Source organism: Medicago sativa, chromosome 3, assembly GCF_051527215.1.
Source record: "Medicago sativa cultivar Bolivia chromosome 3, Bolivia_mono, whole genome shotgun sequence".
In the NCBI taxonomy this organism is placed as follows: Eukaryota; Viridiplantae; Streptophyta; class Magnoliopsida; order Fabales; family Fabaceae; genus Medicago; species Medicago sativa.
In genome coordinates, this window is record NC_140751.1 from 75,894,610 (window position 1) to 75,917,700 (window position 23,091).

The 23,091-nt window shown below is 31.8% G+C and overlaps 2 protein-coding genes and 1 long non-coding RNA gene across 3 annotated transcripts; 1 reads left to right on the plus strand and 2 right to left on the minus strand.

Annotated features, from left to right (window-relative positions):
* Positions 1 to 217: 217 nt before the first annotated feature.
* On the minus strand, positions 218 to 4,411 carry LOC146940251 (uncharacterized). The gene is made up of 5 exons (XM_085753928.1): positions 4,047 to 4,411; positions 2,179 to 2,215; positions 1,853 to 2,089; positions 1,716 to 1,763; positions 218 to 1,070 (listed from the first exon to the last, which is right to left on the minus strand). The coding sequence occupies exons 1-5, from the start codon at positions 4,346 to 4,348 to the stop codon at positions 504 to 506; spliced, it is 1,191 nt and encodes a 396-aa protein (XP_085610054.1). The 5' UTR covers positions 4,349 to 4,411; the 3' UTR covers positions 218 to 503.
* An 11,714-nt stretch (positions 4,412 to 16,125) lies between these two features.
* On the plus strand, positions 16,126 to 18,451 carry LOC146940252 (uncharacterized). The gene is made up of 2 exons (XR_015033488.1): positions 16,126 to 16,554; positions 18,153 to 18,451. It is a non-coding gene; the product is annotated as an uncharacterized LOC146940252 (long non-coding RNA).
* A 3,337-nt stretch (positions 18,452 to 21,788) lies between these two features.
* On the minus strand, positions 21,789 to 22,211 carry LOC146940253 (uncharacterized). The gene has a single exon (XM_085749861.1). It carries the CDS (start codon positions 22,209 to 22,211, stop codon positions 21,789 to 21,791), a length of 423 nt encoding a protein of 140 aa, XP_085605987.1.
* Positions 22,212 to 23,091: the final 880 nt, after the last annotated feature.

The following is a 23,091-nucleotide window of genomic DNA, read 5'->3' on the forward strand; positions in this document are numbered from 1 at the left end:
AAAAAATGCAATGTGATTTGATGGCTCATACTTTCACCATTTAGTTCATCAGTTAAGTGGTGACTAATTTGACATGTTATTTTAGTATATGTTGAAATTAGTGTTTGAGAACAAAACTTGATAATTATATTTGTGCCCTTGATAACTATAACTGTACCAAGGTTAGACTCCCATCAATTGAAAATAAAAAAAACTAAGAATATCCAGTCCCCTAACATATCCAAATCAAATGTTACAATGCAATGGAAGTATGAAAGTAATACAAGGTTAGAGTCACATCAATCGAAAATAATATGAATAATGGAAAACGAAGAATATCGTGTCCTGCAACATATCCGAAATGTAATAATACAATGGAAGTATGAAACTGCAATAGCAACATATGCATTCTGCAAACCATAAGTTAAACACCCAGTGTAAATAACTGTGTCTGTCGTATCTTTGTACTTTTTTCCCTCCCGCCTAGCAAACCCAGTTCCAATATTACAGATGCTTCAAGAAGCTCAACTAGCTCGAATTCTATCCAGCCAGTCGATGCTCTTCCGCGGTCTCTCAAACTGAACATCGACACTTCTTCTGGATTTCTCTTGGAATTCAATGCTTCTAGATTTGTCATTGTACTCTACGCTTCTTCTTGACCGCTCCGTCTGGTCAAATTGGACTCTTAACTTCTCTAATTTCTCAGGATTGTTGAATTTGAATTCATGATATTTCAGTTTTTCTGTCTTATCAGTACTTCTTGGTGGTTTGTCTCTGTGATCTGTGCTCTTCCTTGGCTTTTCCGAGCAATCAGTACTTCCTCTGTGATCTGTGCTCTTCCTTGGCTTTTCCGAGCAATCAGTACTTCCTCTGGATTGTTCAACCCTATCCACACTTCTTCTAAAACTCAGTCTTTGGGATGGTGACTTTTCTACCGTCGATATGAATTTTCTGAGATGTCTAAGGTATTCTGGATAGAGCTCCAAATTACAGTGATTTCCATCTTTGAGCCATAAAGGTTCGTATTTCTGTTGACATAGCTCCCATAAATGCTTTCCATGGGAGCAATCAACAACCTCATCAGCAGTTCCCTGAAGAAAATATAAGAATGATGCCAAATCAGTAAAGCAATATGAAATGCTCTGTACCCAAAAAAAAAAAAAAAACTAGAGAAAAGCAATATTTGCCAAATTACATATTCACAAGATGACAAGAATATAATTTAGGTTGGCACTTTTTAGCGTTAGTTTGGATTAATCTTTGGTTGGTCCTTTCTCTAGCTTTTTGTTTCTTGTTTCACTGGGTATAGGCATTTGCCATTTGTTCCCCCAATTTTTCTTTGTTTCCATTTTTCTTTTTTAATATTACTTCGGCTTTTATCAACAAAAAAAAAGGGCTGTTTCTTTTCAACTTTGATGCTGTAAAACCAGCCACACTCAATAGGTACCTACTTCCTACTTGTGTAAACTAGCTTATGTTAAGAAAAATGACGTTCTATACTTATTTCTGCAGGAGAAATGCTGATTTTAAATAACAATGTGCGGATTGCTTGTATAAAAGAGATTATATTTCAGTATGAACACTAAACTAGCGGACTGAGTAAGCACCAAGTTAAGGACCAAAACCATTATAGAAATTGTTAATTGTATACCATTACATGCTGACAGCAACAACATACTATGGTGACAAAATATTAGATGGTGGAAAATCGAACAAAATAAGCATGGAATACTTACATGAATTACTAGCACTGGACACTTCACCAATGGAATTTTATCAATGTTCTACATCAACACAGAATGAAATTTAGTTGCATAATACAAGATTCCGAAAGCAAAGGACATCAAATACATAGGATAATGAAAAATCTAACCTTATAGATGTCAAACCAGTATGTCCTTTTCACGGGGTACATCACTCTCAACCCCGATAGTATAGGACTATGGAGAACAACAGCCCTCAGTCGGGGTAATCGAGCAGCAAGATCCAAAGTAGGACCACTCCCAACAGATTGACCATAAAGGATTATATCTTCCTGCTTAGCACCATAGTTCTCTTCAAGACACTTATATACAGCTTCAATGTCAGCATACGTATTATGCTCACTTGGCTGTGAAAAATATCCGTTTTTCATTATGCTTCTCTTTGCTAAGAACAAAAGAATGAAATAAACAAGAAAGAAGCATATAAGGCAGTTACCTTCCCTGACGACTGTCCGTAGCCAGAGTAATCGTATCTGCATGCATAGAAACAAGATGCTTGAAAACATAAATAACATATACCATATAGTTTTTTATAACAAACACAACACAACAGATATATGATAAGCAAGCCAGCTATTTTAAAGGGGTTTTTAGGGTATGTTTGGATGAGGGTTTTGGAGGGGAGGGGAGGACTTTTCTTTATTAAATTAAGGACACTAAAATGTTTTTAAAAATGAATTAAGTGTAATTGAAGTATTATACGGATCATTTATCATATTTTTTTAAGTTTTGTTTTTAAATATCAAATATATTTCAAAATACAGATTGTCCCTCCAAAGCCCTCCCATCCAAAACTCAACTCCCAAGCATACCCTTAGATTGATTCTAAAAGGTGAGGATCTAACGAGTACGGTCTCCAACATTACTCCTACTTGTGAACTCCCTTATCTGTGCCTCAATATACTATTTTTTGCATGTTAAAAGTTTCTTTTACCATCCTTTCAAAAAAACAGTTTCTTTTACCACATGAAAGTAACATTCAAGAGAAAAAAATAAGACTCAAATTAAAGGCAGAATGTGAATATGTGAACTCTGCATATTTGGATGTGCATCCTTGGTATATCAAGAATCCAAAGTGTTAGTAATACTTAGTAATCAAACGAAGTTTACAGTTTCATCTGTTATTGAGTTATTGGGCATCTAAGGTGTAACTGCAAGCCCTAAATTGAATGTAACCGCTCACAAAGCAAGGAATTAAATAAAAGGGTTTGATGGAGCTATTTGTGAAGTTTAGAAGCTAGCAATTCAACTACACCAACCAATTTAAATATTATTCCTAGCAGCACAAAGATCAGCAAATATTAAGGCTAAAACTTAAGTTTTGGTCACACTGCAGACCATGAACCATATGCACTTCCTGCAGAACGAAAAACGCGCCATTGAGCTCAACTAATGTCACATATCAATATCTGAATGAAACTGACCATCTAATTACCAACTTTATGGTCTTTTACAGTTTTCCATATCATGTAGTAAATGCACTTAACTCATGCTTTCTAAAATTTTAGTTTAAGAAAAAATGAAAACCTATCTAAAATCTAAAAATGAGAACAAAAGAAAAGGAGCCATGATGTGTGGCACTGAAATTGAAACCTTTCAATTCCTGCAGGTAAATGGCCATTTCATATCCCTTAAATCCCTACAGTAAATTTGTTAGATCTAACCAACATCCAAGCCTTATCCCACTAAGTTAGGGGATTGCTAGAGTAAATTTTTCAGATAATTGGCTAAATTCCAACATCACAATCAGCACATTAAAATACGAAAACGATGGAATTCAGCTAAATTCCAATATCTCCCAATCACCACATTCTACATTTCTACTAATACATCGATCACATTAAAACACGAAAACGATGGAACACTTATTCGACACTGCCACCTTAAAATCCTTATCTTCTAACCACATAAGAACCACAAAAATTAAAATTAAAATATAATACATGACTCACCCTTCATATCATAAACTAATGAGGACCAAAAATTTCCCATCTTTGACTAAATCAAACCTAACTAACAACTAAACAAGTGAATTATTTACCCTAAAAATCACATCAAAATCAAATCCAAACAAAAAAAAATTAACCTAATCACTACAATCAAGCTTCTTTAAACAAGTAAATTACCAGGACTGAGTCAACTCAACTCAACACAAAATCAGCTAACAAATTCAATTAAAAATCAAAACAAAAACAAAACAAAAAAAAAACACCCATTTGATAATTCAGTTACAGAAACTAAAAAAACGTTACAACAATTGAAATTTAAATAAAAAAAAGGTTGAAAATTGAAAAAAATACGGACCCAATGAGATTAACACGCAGGTGAATACTAAGCTCCACAAAAAGCTCATACATCTGACCAATGTCAGCAGCATTTCCATGAGAGTACAGCACAGTTGTTTTCGCCATTGGATGACGAACATACATAGCAACGATCTCAATTCCACGTCGATTAGGAAATTTCAAAACTTCAACGTTTTCACGGTGTGGGAATGGTTTCATCAACAACAAACCTGTTACTTCTTCTTTGATGAGTTTGTATGATGGTGGGTTTGGTGGAAAGAATGCTAATTTCGCAGCCATTGATGACGTCACTCCTCCCATTGCTTACGCACTTCTTCTTCTTCTTCTTCACATTCCTTTTTCTTGTTATTGTCTTTGTGAAGTGAAACTGAACTGAACTTTCTCTCAGGGTTTTATTTATTTTTTTATTTTTTGGTTATTTTTTTATTGAGTTTACACACTCCTTTTTCTGTAGTATTTCATTCATTCACATCACACCTATTAATTAGTTGTCTCTTTCTCTATTACACGTGTTGTCCTTCTGTCCAGAAATTTCTCCTCATCTTGTGCTACATGTTTTTTTTTTTTAATTAATACTATTTAATCCAATAAATATTCAGAATTTCAAAGAATATATTGGATTAAAAGCTTTTTAATTTTAGTTTTCAATAATGTTTTTTTTTGTGCTGACCGGGTTCGAACCCGGACCTCCTTACATATTTTATTTATACATTGTCTACAGCAACTGAGTTAAGCTAATGTTAGAAGTATAGTAGTTGAGTCCAAAAAAAAATATTGTAGTTAATCAATCTGATTTAGTTTAATTGACTCGATCAACTCCAACAATGTAAAGTATTTTATCTGACTGAAGTTGAGTTAACAAGAGAAAAATATGTCTCATAAATAAACGGAAAATATGTCAAAATAAACATGTTTTAATATCTTCAATGTTACTTTAATTATCTTATTGTAATTTTATCTCAAAATTTCTATAAATTTTTTTGAGGGATTCAAAATTTCTATTATGTGCATTACTATAACTTTATAATATTCAACTGTGTTGTTTTTTTTTTGTTGATAGAATTGTGTTTTTTTTGTTGGAATCATATTTTACTATGTATTGGGAGTCCTTATCAACAAAAAAATGTTGTATTTGGAATACTGATTTGTTAAATAATATATTAGAGAAATTATATTAAGATTTTGCTTTTAACGAATTTCCTATTTTCTTTTTTTACTTCAAAAACTAGATAATTCACAATTAAATTTCTTATTATCTTAAAAAAAATTATTCAGTATTTTTATCATAAATAACTGTATGTGTCAGGATAAGCAATATTACAAAAATAAAATAGTGTTAGCATTGTCTGTTTCAGCAATCCAAAACAAAATTGGAAATTGGTATGATTAGGGTGGAGTTTAATAAAATAAATGAGTGGAGTGCAGAGAGGCAAAGAAAAATGAGTAAAAAGAAGAAGCAAAGGTTGAGTAAAAAACACATAAAAGTACAAAGAGTATGAATTAGTTAAATGATTTCTTGGAGCAATAACAGGTTGTCCCATGTTGATGTCAACAAGTTCAGGCCTGCATGCTTCATCACCATGATTTCCCTCTCAAAGGCATACACCCTTTCGGTATCGTGTTTTTGGGCAATTGCCAATTGGGACCTTACCTTACAAACAATGACATATTTGTAGGGAATGTCCTATGTATATATCTTTCCAATGTCATGTTACTTAACAAATAATTCATCATCATAGAACTTTCTCTCTTTTTTATTTTATTAAATTCAGAACTTAGAAGGATCCTTGTAGGGGAATATTTGAACATGGTGCCTTGTTTTGGGTAATTATAAGTCCCATCAACGGCTTCAATTGTCTTGAGCCACAGAATCTAAGCCACAAGTTCAAGATTGGGGTCCATTTTGCTTAGATACAATATATATTTGTTTCATTATCCTTGCTGTCAACTTGGGGTTCTAGAGTAGAGACAGGGTATTGAGTGCTAGTTTATACTCCCTTCGTGTCTTAATGTAACCTCCCTTTATTTTTTTTTCTTCACATTTCTTAAAAAAAGTTGACAATATAATTATTATGTCTGTTTTGTGTGTTAATATTACCATATTGTCCTTTGTTTATATATGTATTAAATTTGACTTTTTAAATTTCAAAACAAGTTAGTAGTATTAATTAGGGATATGTTTAGGAAAAAATAATAAATGCATCTAGTAATTTGAAAAGGGGTTTAGATTTATGGACAAAAATAAAGTCAAATGGGTGGTTAGATATAGGGACGGTGGGAGTACTCCCTAAGTCCCATAATATAAGCAAAAAAAACTCATTTTCTTTATCCTAAAATATAAACAAAAAAGACACACTTTTATCCTATTTAATCTTGTTTTTCTAAAAAAATCTCTTTTTCAAGAAAAACTTTTGTTTATTCTCATAAAATTAAATGCAAATTACATTCAATTTTCTCTCTCTTTCATTTTTTCCATAACCAATAGCCAATGAAAATTGATTTTACATCTTCCTATGAAACTTTTTCCAAAGAAAACACAAAAAACTATACTCCAAATTCTTAGGTTTTAGTTTTCTTAATAAGTGTGATTTTTTTTTTGCTTATAATTTGGGACGGAGGGAGTATATTTATTCCCTCTGTCTCACAATAATTGTCTCTTTACCCATTTTTCTTTTTCTCAAAATAATTGTCACTTTAGAATACAAATGCATCATTTTTTCCCATTATTATACCCTTATTTATTGAATTTCATCCAACTTAACTACTCCACTAACTACAATTAATAAGGGTGGTTTAGTAAATGATACTAATTTTACCATCAAAATCAACAAAATTAATCATTTCCTTAGTAACCGTGCATAAACCTTAAACGACTATTATTTAGAGACGGAGGGAGTAGTCTCTAATATAATAAAATTACAAAAAACAAAAACTTTTTTAATTTTAAAAACATGAATTTTATGAGATTTATGTAGGATTTCACTCTAATGAAAGATTGGTCACGTCTACGAATTATATTTTCATTGTGTTTTTTTTTTTGAAAAGGCTAAATGGAATTATATTACCGAATCAAAGTGTTCTCCCTAGTACAAGGTGTACCAGAAAAGAACCAAAGTCACATACAAATGTACAAAGAAAAAAACAGTAAAACAGAAACAAGGTACACAGAGAAAGACAACATTAACCGTTGCCCAACATAGTGAATGGACTAAGCCACCAAGCATGGTAATTGAAGGAGAGATTTGCGATTTTCGTCGTCAACCACATAAAAGAAAGGGACTTAATCTTATCAACTAACTGTTGTGTCGAGCAAACTTTGTCATTGAAAATCCTGTTGTTTCTTTCTTTCCAAAGTGCCCACACCGTAGCAAACCAAATCAAGTGCATAATGGAGTGCTGCACCTTGGAACAGTTACCACTAACATGATCAAACTGATTGAAATGATCTGCAGGTACACCAGGAAGGACCGAACATACACCCAACCAACGGTGAATAAAGTGCCAAACTTCCCCAAAAAAATGACAGTGTAAAAATAAATGTGGGGAAGTTTCCACCGACCCACAGCCACCAACCCACAAACGAGCATCAGGATCTAGAACTCCACGACGACACAAGTTGTCCTTAGTTGGCAACCTGTCACGAAACAAACGCCAAGCGAAAAGAACAACCCGTAGTATCTTGCTGATGCTGATGAACAAGAAATTTATAAGCACTCCAAACAGTGAAATCCTTGCTCGATTCCAAAGTCCAAAGCCACCTGTCCTCTCTGACAACCTGTAAATTCACATTCTGAAGTAGTAAACATAATTCCCCCCACCATCTCCTCCTCCCACGCAAACAGCCCCCGCCTCCACTTCCACACCTCTCCATCCTCCCCCCAACCTAACTGACTCGCCTCAAACACAGACACCTCCTTTAGCAGCGACAAATCAAAAAGTCTGCTAAACCTGTCCCTAAAAGCCACTCCACCGCCCCACACATCCAACCAAAACATTGTTCCCTTCCCATTTCCTACCTCTCGACTAACATGGTCACTAAACCATCCCTCCCTACATAAAAGTAGTGACAACACGCCACCAAGAAGAGGCATCACGCCCTCCATCCAACACACGGCCGCCCTCCACACCATACCGGGTCGACAACACCCTACACCACAAGCTCTCCCTCTCAACCAACAACCTCCAACACCATTTTCCAAGCAACACATTATTAAACTCCCCAATTCTCCTGAGCCCCAATCCACCAACCTCCTTACTCATACAGACATAATTCCAATCAATCCAATGTATTTTTTTGTGGTCCTCACTACCCAAAAAAAAAACAATTTAAAAGAGATTTAATAGAGGAGATGATACCTGACAGAGCCTTGAAGAAAGAAAGGGCATAAACAGGCAACGATGATAGGACAGATTTTCATTGTGTTGATTTCGAAAATGAATAATCCTCAAAACTTAATGATTTTAAGTCTATCTCATTGATTAGTTGTGTATATAAAGTGTTAGCTAAAGTGTTCGTAAATAGATGAAAATGGGTCATGTTATTTTGGAATCTCAATTTGTATTTGTTAAATGTAGATAAATTTTGATGGTATTATTATCGCTAATGGGGTTATAGATAAAGTTAAGAAGAGAAACAAATAACATATTTTTATCTAAAGTTGATTTTGCAAAAGCTTCTAATTTAGTCTATTAGAGATACTTGGATTCGACGATGAAGAGCAAGAACATGTCGTCTAGATGTTAAAGATGGAACTTGGTGTGTGTTAGTTAGGCCAATGTAATGAACAACTTTTGGGGTTGTTCATGAATGGAGGAAAATTACTTTAAAAAGGACTAAAAGCTACGGTACACTATTCTAACAAACTAATTTCTTCATTCATTCATTTTATTTTATAATGATTACAATGACCAATTACTTATTTATAGCATTGACAATCTAACAACTTAACCAATGACTCACCATAATAGATTTCTCTAGATCATTCTAGAAAACTATGACCCACCTCTAAAATATATCTAATACAAATAATTCATCATAATCTTTACCTATTTAGACTATTCTATTATATTGAGCCTATTTTGGGTTATTAGAGTCAATGTCCAAAGAGTCCTGCTCAATAATCTTCTCTTAATGTAGGATTATTGAGAGCCTTAACTCTGTTAAAGTGGTTGTAGAAGGTGGTAGTTTCTTGAGCGTTCCTGTTGGTTTAGAGTGTATTATCACCTTTAGTTTGCTAATGATCATGATACTTTGATTTCAAGTAAAAATGTTGGGCTAATATCAAAGCTATTAAGGTGGTATTGTTACATTTTAAAATGATCTCAGACCGAAAATAAATTTCCGTGTGTTTCACAATTTAACAAAGAAAAAAATGGAAGAAATTTGTAATTTTTTTTTTTTTTGAGGTAAGAAATTTGTAATACTTGTTATTTTTGTTCATAAATAATACTTGTACAAGAATAATAAAATTTATAATTTCGCTCTGACGACAGCCGGTCCACATAACTGATTAACTTCTTTTTTTTTAAAAAAAATCAACATTCAAACAAAGGTGAATGAATTTTCAACATTATTTTACAATTCCTTCAAAAAAAAAAAACATTATTTTACAATTATTTTTTAGTTCAGACAATTAATTTTTAACATCCAGTTATTGAAGATCAAAGCCTGTTGGCGTACGTACGAGTGTGACCACACAAAAACACACGAGTCCTTGTCCATTTTTTTTTTTTAGGGAACACGAGTCCTTGTCCATCTCTTTCAAGTTGCAAATTGCAATATTAAAAAAAAAAAAAAAAAAACTGAAATAGTCTATCTAAATGTTTGGTTCCACTTCTGTGTAAGGCAAAATTGATTACGAAGGAATAATTGATTCTAGCATATTTAATTGTTTTTGAGTAGAATTGATTCTACCTCTGAAGTTATTTGTAGTTTTTTTATTATATAATTAATTTTTAGACACAAAGTTAAAATTCAATTCGCTTTTACATAAATGTATTCAAATACAAATAAATAATTTTATTTCCAACTCACTTTTAATCATAATCAATTTTACACAATCAATTCCCTCAAAATCAATTTTTGTCACCACATAGCCAAACATACACTAGAACATGATGTGAAAAACACCGTTTTGCAACCCACAAATATCCATGTCCAATGTGCAAGGTTGGTACTTTCACCTTACATATATTAATACAATTTTTTTCTTTTAAAATTACACAATTTGTCCATTAACTTAATTACAAGTAACACTTCGATTTAATCTTTTAAGTTATAAAATGTCAATATCATATCATTTTTATGGGATTTTTCAATGAAATCTGGGTTTATAGGTTTGTATGATGAAGAGTTGGTTTTATTTTGTGTAAACCGGGTATCCTCCTTGCGCAACCGCGGAGACTAATATGGACGGTAAGCTCTCCCTAAGGCTTTGTTTGGGAGTTTGGAGGGGAAGGAAAGGAAAGGCTTTGAGGGGTGTAAAATATGAGGAAAAATAGAGAAATTTTTCAAATTTTTTAAAAGAGTAGTTTTTTTGAGAATGATAAATTAATGCATATGATTACTTTTTTAAAATTTTAAAAATATTATAACTACATAGATTAAATTTGAAGGATTCTTATTAACCCTCCAAAACCCCCCAAAACCCTCCTCCAATACAATTTTTTAGTTCCTCCAAATGAGGAGGGTTTTCTATTATGAAGAAAAGTTAACCCCCCAAAGCCCTCCTTCCCATTTTCCTCTATCTCTTCTACTTATTCATTCCTTTTTTTCCAAGCCTTCCCCTCCCTTCCACTCCAAACTCGCAAACAAAGCCTAAGAGTTTTAATGTTGCTGCATGCCCAAGACTGGATTTGAACCCACGACCTTGGTTAAACTAAAAGAAACTTGTGTCATCTCATCTAAGAGTTTGATGGGTTTTGTTGAGTTTTTGATTTTTTTTATATAAAAAAGGATAAAAATTTTGATATTTTATAACATACTCCCTCCGGCCACTATTATAAGCAAAAATCAACTTTTTAAATTCATTCATTAAATGATGTATTTGGTCAATAATATAGACTAAATACTTCATTTAATAAATGAACCTAAAAAGTTGATTTTTGCTTATAATAGTGACCGGAGGGAGTACATGGTTAAGTCAGATAAAAAAATATAAAGGATGAAAGTGTCACCTGAAATTAAGTTAATAGGTAAATTGTGTAATTTCATCTTCTGTTTTTATGACGATATATTTATATAATTTTTAAGGGTCATGTTAACTTGTGCCCTTAGGGCACAAGTTAAGAAACCAAAAATGGAATTAAAAAGTAACTTTTGTATTGAAAAGACGAAATTTCAAACTTTTAATATATTGAATATACAATTTCCAATAAAAAGTTTCTATGTTTAGTTTCTAAACTTGTGCCCCAAGGGCACAAGTTAACATTTTCCAATTTTTAATAGGAAAATATTAACGAGTGTCTCAAGGACACTCTTTAAACATCTAAAATAGTAAATTAATGATCTTAAAACTTTGGAACTTGTGTATTCAGTGTATTGGAAATTGAACTGTTTGACTTATTAGTAAATGTAATTTTTGAATCGGGAATCCTTAAAGATAAAGAGTGTTCTTATGACACTCGTTAGTAAGACCCATTTTAATTGTCATCTTTCAATTTTCTATTTAGTTTTTCAAATTTTCTCAACTTTTTCATCCATTTTCCTTAATAGTTTAGGATAAATGTAAATATTTTTTTACTAAATATAAATATTTATGATATATTTTGTCAAAAAAAATTATTTATGATATTTAATGAATGTATAATATATTCCTCCAAATAAAAATTTGAATTTTACAAAAAATGAGAGGTATTGATTTATTTATTAAAAGGAGGGGGTGATATGACTATGCGTAGGGTATCAAAAATATTTTGGTCCTTTAGGCTTTGTTTGGTAAAAATAGCGGATAGTTGATAAGCTAGCTGATAACTGATGGCTGATAGCTGATAGCTGATAACTGATAGCTGGTGACTGATAGCTGATAAGCTAGTTGAAGTGTTTGGTAAAATTAGCGGTTCAACTAGCTGATGAATGTAAAATTACATAAAAGGGGATTCTTAATTCATAATAAAATTTATATCAATGATATTTAAGTATTTAGAATTTCATAATTTAAATTTACTTGTTTGAAAAAGTAATTTAAGTTTATCAACTTAATATATCTTTTATATTATAAATTATATTTTATTTGCTAAAAAATTATTTTATATTTATTTTCATTTAAGTGTTTATATTTTATAAAATTAAACATAAAAATTGACGGTTACCAAATGTATTATTTTTTGACGTAAAAATTGGCACACAATAATGAAATTGGCAAACAATTTTTTAGAGGTAAATTCAGTTCAAAAATAGGAAGGTATATTTTCATTAAATAAAAAAACACATATGAAGATTATATTGTATATATCTAAAAAAAATGAAAATGAAGTGGAAGGAAAATAGATGTTAACGAAGCATTTATTTTTTAAGGCACGAGACAAATATTATTCACAACCAAATTAATTTTCTATATCAAGAAACCGAAAACATACTAATAAACCAAAAATAAAAATAAAAATTGTGAACCAAAATATTGGACTATGAATATAAAAAATAGAAAGAAAATAGCTAAAAATAAATTGCAACGTAGAAAAACGGAGTACAAATGTCAAGAATAACAAAAGAAAATCAATAAATTATAAAGGGGTAGAATGGGTTTTTAGAGAAAATAGCAAGAGTAAAGATGGGAGAAAAAATGATAAGTTATAAGCTATAAACTCAAACGCTACTTGAAGTAGCTTCTAAAAAATAGCTTATAAGCTCCTGAAATAAGCTATAAGCTCATTGTAAAAATGCGTTACCAAACAGAGCTTTTTTTGTCAGACGAGCTTATAAGCTATCAGCTATAAGCTATAAGCTCTTTTTTGTGTGTTACCAAACAGACCCTTAATCCTCTCCACTCAACTTTACGGGATTGACCCAAAAAGAAAAACTTATATCTTATGGGAGATGAGCCTCTCTTACTTTCAAATTTTAAAAGGATTAAAGTCTGAAAAATGATGATGTAAAAATTAAAACACATATTCTAACCTTGTAATTTTAGATTCTCCTATTTTTTACCCTTTAATATACATGAAGTCTAAGAAAACGATTTAGAGGTTGAATTTTTTTATGATTTTTTGCATGCATGTATAGGATGTTGAACTACGGTTTTCCACAAAAAATTAAAAAATTTCGACAAGGAAATAATTAATTATGAATTTTCTTTCCCCGTAATTATGATTTTCTTAAACAATTCATATACCATGTATTGCTTCTGGCAACCCTTTTTTATGCAACATGTGTAAATCGTTGCCTAAACCTAGTCTCTAGCAACATTTTATGTGCGTAGCCTGTTATGTTCCCGCAACAGCACATAATCGTCCCCTAAAATCTAATAGGCAACGATTTTAGCGCATAACAACAACATGTAGTTGGCAACAACAGAAATCGTACCCATAGATGTTTTAGGGGACAGTTTTAGAGCGATGCACCAAATTGCTACAAAAGGCAACATTTATCAATTGTTGCTTGAAATACTTAACAATTTTTTTGCAATAGCTAGAGTAAATTTTGTTTCTTGACGAAAAAATTTGTTTGAATACTAATAAATAATATTTTAATCAATTTTTTGTATTATTTTAATCTAAAAATTGTTGAAAAAAATCGAATTGAGTTCTTTTCAACAGTTTGTCATTGATGTAGCTTATTAATCACTTAAACTCGATTGTTCGTTATACTTATAATACATGTTTATTCATCTATACTATATATAAAGGGAATTATGAATTTTGAGTTGTCCTTTTCATTATTTCAATTATATCATCAAACAAAATTTTCATATAATAATGTCATATTGTTGTGTCATTTATATCTATACTATATATAAAGAAACTAACATCTTTCAGTTATTTTGGGCTGACTTTTTCTCTTTTATAAAGTGACCTCAATTTTGGGAAGATTTTGGGCTGGCTTTTCTGTTATTCCAATTATACCCTGAAACAATTTTTTTTAATATTATATTATCGGTGTTATTAAAAAATATATAATAAATTTGAAATATTTTTATATTATTGTTTTTTTTACTAAATTTGTTATATTATTTTTTTCATTGAAAAATATTAATATGTTTGTTGAGTTTTTTTACATATGAAAGTCACAAATATCTATACTTATAATTTTGTATCTATATAAAAAAATTATATAAAATATCGTTAGTAATTTACACGCAAAATTTCTATAAAATATTGTTGATAATTTACAAGCATCAGCGTAATAAAAAGAGTGAAAAGACGGGCACGTGAGTGTCCGTCTTTTCGCTAGTTAAAATAATGTTTATTCATCTTTGTGCTATAATAATAATAATAATAATAATAATAATAATAATAATAATAATAATAATAATAATAATAATAATAATAATAATAATAATAATAATAATAATGATAATAATAATATCTCACTTGACTTGTCACACTTTTTAATATTTGAATCTACTCTTGTCTATTTTTTATATATACTATTTGTATTGAAAGTTGAGGGTAATTTTGAAAAGAGAAAAAGTCGACCCAAAAGAGTCAAAATATGTTATTATATATATATATAATCGTGTCTGATCAGAAGGTAGTTGCGGGTGCTTCTTTAGTGCGGTGGTTTGAAGGTGGTGAAATACTTCAGTTGAGTGCTGGAACGGCAGAGGTGTGTACCTGCAAGCACTCCGACGCTCAATTCAGTAGAGTTTTAGAAGTGAGAGTTGAGAAGTGAAAGAGATTCTACCTTGAAGGCTGCGAGGAGCCTCTTATTTACAGAGGTGGGTGAATGTAGAACTGTTGTAATGACACATGTGTATCCGACAGTTACGAAATTGGGGGAAGTGTAACCGCCGGTGAGATATTCGCGAGAATGTGGGAAAGAAACATTACAATTCGTTTGAACTAGTCTCAGTTGCTCTGTGCACCCCCCTCGCAGAGAAGGGGCGTGTTGCAGGTAAACTGCCAAATGCAATATTTGAGCTTGATTTGTTATTGGGCCTAAGCGGTTGGGCCTAGGTCTTTGACCGGTCAAAAACAATATTATATATATATATATTACTTATAATTATATATTGTGCATTTAGATATTTAATTTTAAAATTAATTTTTTATTAAGTATTCCGATCGTTTCTTATTTTGAAATCTCCAACTTCTATCTAAACTTTCTTTCTCATTCATTCATCTAGGAGACGTGGTTGTAGGTCATTTTTTGACCTAGAATCACCACTCTACAACTTTTTTCCCCTATCTTTAAATCTAAATAAGTGATTTTCACATATATCAAATTTTTCCTTTTTTGTTTTTTGTGTTTTCGTAGTTTAAGTGTGACGTTGTGTTGTTTGTCATCTTGTCTGGCGTTTGATTTCGTGTCTTGTCGCGGTATTCATTTGATTCCTATTAAAATATCGACTTTAGTCAATTACAAATTAAATCATTGATTTCGGCGTCATCGTTGCAGATCCGAAAGCGTGGGTATTTCAGCGACTTAGATTATATCATATTATTTGTGCTTTTTTCTATTGTATTGCTATTAACTTGACTTTTTTCTATTGTATGCTATATCATGAGTTTGTATCTGATATACTCTATTAATTTGAATGAATGAATATCGTTTTGTTTTTGTAAAAAAAAAAAATCGTTTAAGGTTTGTATACGATTTTTAAGGAAATTATTAATTGTGTTGATTTCAATGATAAAATTTGTATTATTTATTAAAATACCATTATTAATTGTAGTTAGTGAAGTCTTTAAGTTGGATGAAATTCAATAAATAAAGGTAATAGTGAGAAAAAATAAATACTGCATTGATATTATAAATTGACAATTATCTCTACGCCTAAAAAAAAAATACAAGTATAGAAAAAGTATTCTCCCTATAAAAAAAAAAGCATTTATTTAATCATAAAAAAAAGTATGTTCGTACAAAAAAAGTAGTTTGGCCGAATTATATAAAAGAAAATAAAAATCAAAGTAGCTTTTTTACCTTTGACATTTCGTTTCTACCTACCACACATTTCTCTCTCCTAAAGTGAGAAGAGGAAGCATTCATCTCTTTCTCGTTTCATTATGGCATCACCAAAATTCCATGCCACCGTGCCACCGGATCGTAAAAAATGAGTCACTTTTTGATCTCTCCATCACCAGATCTATCTATTGATCCGATCAATTTTTCAAGAAGAGTATCTTCGTTGTTGTTCGCCTCCTTCCCTCCGTCGCGGTAACGTCGTTTATTACCACCTCTTGTCAATTGTTTATTTTCCTCTTTTATGTTCTTCCTAATCTGTACTGAGTCCCTTCATTCTCTACTTATTTCTGTTTGATTCGGAAATATTTTTAACTGGACCACCGCTTTTCTACGAAACCACCGCACCGGAATTCTACAGCTGCTATGGCGTTCTCTCATTCAAAGGGTTAGTTTTCTATTCTTATATTTTGCTAAATTTATGCTTCAAACCTAAAATCCCAAATTTATTTTGTTTAAATCCCTAACATCCTTTCTCTTTGATCGGAAAATAACTCATTTTTTAGATCCATGGGTGTCTTGATTTTGTATAAATTTCGTATTTGCTCAACTGTGTTTCAAAATAAAAAAAAAATTCCAATTTAATTTGAAGTCCTAAATGTATACTTCCCTTTAAATCTCAAATCACCCATTGTTGGCATATATTGAGGTTTTGTGTTGTTTAGATTCATGGGCTTTATGTGCTTTTTATGTTAGGGTGCATGTACTGAGTTGTGTGTAGCTACAATTATGGCGCAAAACCCTGTAAACATTTTAATAACTGCTTAAGCTTTCACTATAAAGTTGCCCCACTTATAAAAAAATTTTGGTAAGATCATTTGTTTGTAGGTTATTAGAAGTTTGACATATTTGAAATTGAAAGAGAATGCATCAATACTATACACAACTTCATTCTAGAAGTTTAGTGATATGAAGCTTGGTGGGAGTATGATAATGTCTCTAGAAAATATGATATTAGTAGTTTTGGGTTGCTTGTTGACTATGTTTTTTTGTTTTGTTTGGATGACTTACTAGAACCATGTCAGTCCCTTACTTAAAATCTATGAAGCACAGACTCTGACATGAACACCTGACACGACACTGACACAGACACGTCGACACCGGTAATGTAAAAAATATAAGACACCGACACCGCTAACTATATATTAATTTATTTATAAAAGATCTAAATTAAGAATCAAAATATATACATATACATCTAACTTGAGAAATTTATTTCATTAAAAAAAAAATTTATAACAAGATATAGTAGTATTTGTCTGAGTTGTCCGACATGCCTTATCTAAATGTTATATAGGTGTCGGACACCGGTCTAAGGAGTGTCAAACTCAAGAAAAAACAACTTATTTAAAACACTTGTCTGACACGTGTGGTACGAGTGTTAGACATCGACGTGTGTCGGACACCGCGACACCCCTAATCGTAGAGGTGTCCGTGCTTCATAGCTTAAAATTCTATTTTAGATCATTCTCAATCAATGTATCAAATGTATGTAAAATAAAAAAGAATTGAATCTATACTACTAACATTTAATTCAAACTTGTGTATATGATAAGTTACCATTAAGATGAAGCAATTGAATCATGCCTTATTATTTATCTTAGAATATTGTTTTCTTTGAATATCATGTTTCTTAGGACTTTAATTGAATAATTTTTACTACCAGTTTTCTTTTAAAATATCATTATTAAATTATACTACTATTTCATGATTTATTACTATTATCTCTTATGATTTGATTTATCATTCAGTTCATGCCTTCGATTTGGGTAAATGTTATGTATCTTGTTTATTAACTCTTTCGGTTAAACAAGTGTAATTGAATTTAAAGAGGGTTGTTACTGCAACATATTGATCGAGAATCAAGATTTGTTATAGCATTGATGCTTGTTAAGAGACACACTTTCAAGTTGAGTCAGAACTTTCATTTTAAGTGATTTTGCTCCTTCTATTGACCACTAATTCTACACTTTAAAATATGTGCAGCTACCAATGTCAAGTCTCGGCTGCATTAGTTTTTGGTGGGGTTCGCATGAGTGGCAAGGTCTCCTCTAATCCAACATCAGATTCAAGTGTGCAGCCCAACATTTTTAACGTATCTCCAAATTTCCATTAGTGTAAACATGGGAGCAATTATCCCTCATTTTAGTGTTTCAATTGTAACATTTTTTGTTGTAGACTTAGAATTTGCAGTAACAAGTTTTACGAGACAAAAAGTAGCCATGACAATTGGTCTATTTAAAGATTATTTAAATGATTAATAATGTCACTGTTACTTGATATAATCTTTAAACTCCTTGTGTATAATCTTTAAACTCCTTGTGCAATTGTCTATACAGAAATTTAATAGAATATCTATTGCAGCTAATTTTGAATCTGATTTTTTTTTTTAAATCAATTACCTATTGCTACGTTTTAGAACTGTTGTAAGTAATCTATGGGTACGTTTTTTTGGTGCTCATAGTTGCACATTACGGCAACACTTGAAAACGTCGCCTTAGATGCTTAGGAAAAAACGTCCCCTTTTCCCTATACTTTAGGCGACGATTATAAATAGTGTGCCCAGAAACTGAGAAAAACGTCGCCTTAGATAATAGGCAACGCTCGCATAGGAGACGCCTGTAAAACGTCCCCTATTCTTTTAGGCAACGCTTTTTAGAGTTCTGGCAACATTTTTCAATTGTTGCTATATAGTTAATTCATCCCTCGTTTAAAAAATCTAAGATTTCATGATAAAGGTTCTTATGATGTTCTAACCTTACCTACAAAATTTGACATGTGAGTATATGCTTACTCGGAACAAAATTGCAATTTTGCAACTTTTGGTTAAAAAATCAAATAAATTGAGGCTTCTTCCAAATGCTATAAAATTTTGATGATCCTTTCCAAGTATTTTTTTATTTTTTTTATAGATGTATCTACAAATAGTCAGCTAAAAATTCAATTTTTAGGTCGAGATTTATGTTGTTTTCATTTTTGAATTTTTTGCGCTTTAAAAATTTATAATTAATTGGTCTCTTGTCTGAAAGTTATAATTTTTTGTGGAACGTCATATTTTATCATCATAGACATTTCTGCAAAAAATTATGAAAAAAAATCAACTTTGAATTCACTTTTATGGATTACACGTATATTAAAGGTTCAAAAATAAGAAAAATTTCAAATTGCAAGGTGATAATATGTGTTTATATTTTTACAAGGTCATTTTTCAGACTTTGTGTATATTACATGGTCAATTTAAACAATTAACCTGCATTAAAACTATGGATCTTTAAACCTTCAAAGTTGGTCGATAAACACCTCATTTTTACTATCTGACCATGCCGTAACTCCCAATCAACAATTCTTGTGTGTAAAATCTGATCGGAAAACAAAAAGAAGCAATTTTTTAAACCAATTTTTTTTTAGGTGCTTATTTTGAGGTGCTTATTGAGCAACCATCATAAACCATTCTCCCAAAATCCATTATAAGACATACAATATGATAGCAATCTACTATCTTTCAAGTTTCAATTAAATTTTAAAACTTCGGATCTTTAAATCTTCAAAGTTGATCCATAAACACCTCATTTTTGCTATCTGATTTCAACAATTTTTGTGTGTAAAACCTGATTGGAACGTAACTCCCAATCAGTTTTTGTCAAACCAAATTAGCAATTTTCAGGTGCTTAGTAAGCCACCATCATAAAACTTTCTTCCAAAATCCATTATAAGACATACAATATGATATCAATCAACTCTCTTTCAAGTTTCAATTCCACAAAATTTACAAGCTCTGTTCGTAAAGAAAATTTACAAGCTTGCATAGCTAATTAAACTAATCTCACAATTAAACCATATAAGCTAAATCAATACACTCAGCAACCAAAAAAATAAATATACTATGTTGGAACAAAATGTGTTTAACAATGAACCTTAAAGAGTTTTGATGATAACAAGGTATTAAAAATTGTAAATTGGACTAGCTAATATTTGTTCAAGTGTACAGGACCACAGTTAAAAAGTTACATCATCATTGGTTCTGAATGAGCAAATAAAGAGCAAAAGAAAATGAAGCTTAGATGATTCTGAAGGCAAAGCGCTCCTGAAGTCAAGCTGCTCCTGAAGAAATAGCGCTCCTGAAGTAAGCTGCTCCTGAAGAATAGTGCTCCTGAAGACAAGAAGTCCAGAAGTCATATCATCAGAAGCTGCATCATCAGAAGCTGCAAAAGCTGCATCATCAGATGCTGCATCATCAGAAGCTGCCTCATCAGAAGCTATTTCACCATAAGCTGAATCTCAACTGGATTTGCAAAAGATTCAAGAATTGAAGAATTATCAATGCAAAAACTGTCTATTGGATTCGAAAACACAAACAAAGGATTAGTGGAATTTTGCAACGGTCTTTTCAAAGGTGTTTGAAGGCTTGTGCTTGCATTTTGGACGAAAGCGTTGACATTGTACTTTGTACGAATTGTACAACCACGTTCTCCACTACTCTGTTTTGTGTCCACGCTTCAAGACAAGAAAACAGCTCCAGAATACGGTCTCGCCTGCATATATGTTCCTTTGGATAAGGAATGGATTTCAAATTGGTTCTTCATAGGACAACAACCAAATCAGGCAAAAGATCATTGGTGAAAGATCAAGCTTCAATAACGACTCTTTGGTGTGCTGGCAATTTCACAACGTCTCTTTCACACCTCTATATAAAGGAGTGAAGACCTAGAGTTTTGGTAATGCAAGAACGCTGAACGAAAGACTCACAAGATTTTCACAAGTACCAAACCTCTGCTGAAATTGTTCTGCATTCACTTAGAATTTCTGTGTCTCAAAGTCATATCTTAGAAATTCTTAAGTCCATTGAGTCTGTATCTGATTTGTATTGTGAGCACCTCTGATTGTATATCAAGTGTTCAACCTTAAACAATTTTCTGTGTAATTTTGTTTAGTTAGGAAGTCTCTTGCAGTTGTGCTTGAGCAGGAAGTCTCTTGATTGTGTTCTTGAGCAAAGGAAGTCTCTTGCTTGTGTGCTTGAGCATTGGAAGTCTCTTGCTTGTGTGCTTGAGCATTTGTAATCAGATATTACTCATAGTGAAATCTCCTTGGAAGTGCAAGGGGGACTGGACTACTTCCGGATTGTGGAAGGAACCAGTATAATTGCTTTGTGTCGTTCTTCTTCTCTCTCTCTGTTTTATTCCGCTGCATTTAGATTCTGATTATCACTTCAGAAGCTGTCTCACCTAGCTTCTGATCAGTGTGTTCAGTTTTTAGGAGAAACGAAGAATTTTTCAAAACACAATTCAACCCCCCTTCTTGTGTTTTTTCTCACCTTCATACTATATAGCTATAAAAACACAATTTAATGAATATATATTGTCAAAGAAAATAGCATGTGATTGAAGAAATAGAAAGAAAAAAAACCTTCAATTGGTAGATCAACATAACAATCGGTATATCATCATTTCAAATGTTCAATAACAGTGTTCCAACTTGAAGGATTGATTTTTTTTTTTTTTTTTGGTACAAACCAATTTGAAGCAATGAATGTAAACGATAATAAATTTAACAATGACCAACAACATAGATCTATTTATTCATGACAACCAGGTTGAATCATTAACCATATCAATCTATAACAACCTAAGGCCTAGGCAAAGATGAAGGTGATGTAGGGTGCAACTTCTTTCTAACGATAGCACAAGTTCTACCATCATATAGTTTAATAAAATCGTTAACTCTGAAGGCATCTTTAATGTAATGCTCAATCTTTTGATCATTATCACCAAAGACGTTACAAAGGGCACCTAAGTAACTCCATGGCAATTTCCCTGTTATCTTCACAGAATGTCCCACGGCACGAAAAGCATCCTTACAAACAACGCGACTCAAATAATCAAATTTCGTTCGATGTCCAGGTGCCGCACGCGGTGCTGGTGGAGGTGGATTCAGTTTCAACCTTATACAATGTTCTATGGTGCTGGCTTTGGCAGGGACACATGTTATCATGGCCAAAACAAACATCACAACAATGATTTTCGGTGAAAAAAACATTGAAGGTGACATTGTTAATGTGTAGGGATTATTTTTTGTAAATGAAACAAGATCTTGTTTATGAAAGGATTTGGATCTGTAGCTTCATCTAATTTTCTTTTGGAAAATTGTGTTTGTTACGTGTGATGTTTGCATATTTATAGAATGAATTTCTCACGGTTTCTTATTGTGGGAGTTATATTGTTCCTAATTTATTGGTAACGTTTTTTTTGGGTCTCCTATCTCACTCCTACTCAGAAAATAAAGTATCTCACAATTCAGGAACGTTAGGCTAAGGCTAACCGTTCTTCGCTTCTCTTGTTTTTCTTTTTTTCGTTATCGATACTTAAACAAGAGGTTTCGGTTTGAGCCCGACCAATCAGGTTGAAGACAAACATATATTTCTTTATGAGTGATGTTTGAATTCAAGTTTTTTTTTTTTTTTTTTTTTTTTTATAGACGAAATGACAACCATTATAAACTCACACACAAATGGAGGTGTCAGTGTTCAAACCCAGTCATGACGTGCATCATAACAATTTCGACATTTTAACAGTTGAGCTAGGATATGGACTAAATTTAAGTTTTTCTACTTGTCAATTTTAGGTTGATCATCGCGTCACTTCAAAAAAATCATTAGAAAAACCATGTTGATCATATCCAAACGTAAGAATATCAATAAACCTTTGCTTGTTATTGAAGTTGTTAAAGATACTTTTCTTTAGCTAATTTTGACCTTGTAAAGAAATATTGATCTTAACCTTACAATTTGAAAGTCTTTCTATTTTGCCCTCTTATTTTCTCACGACATAAAGTCCAGACAAATAACCTAGGGGATGAATTTTTTTATGATTTTTTGCATGAATGCTTGGGACGTTGAATATTATTTTCCACGTAAAAATTAGAAGTTTCA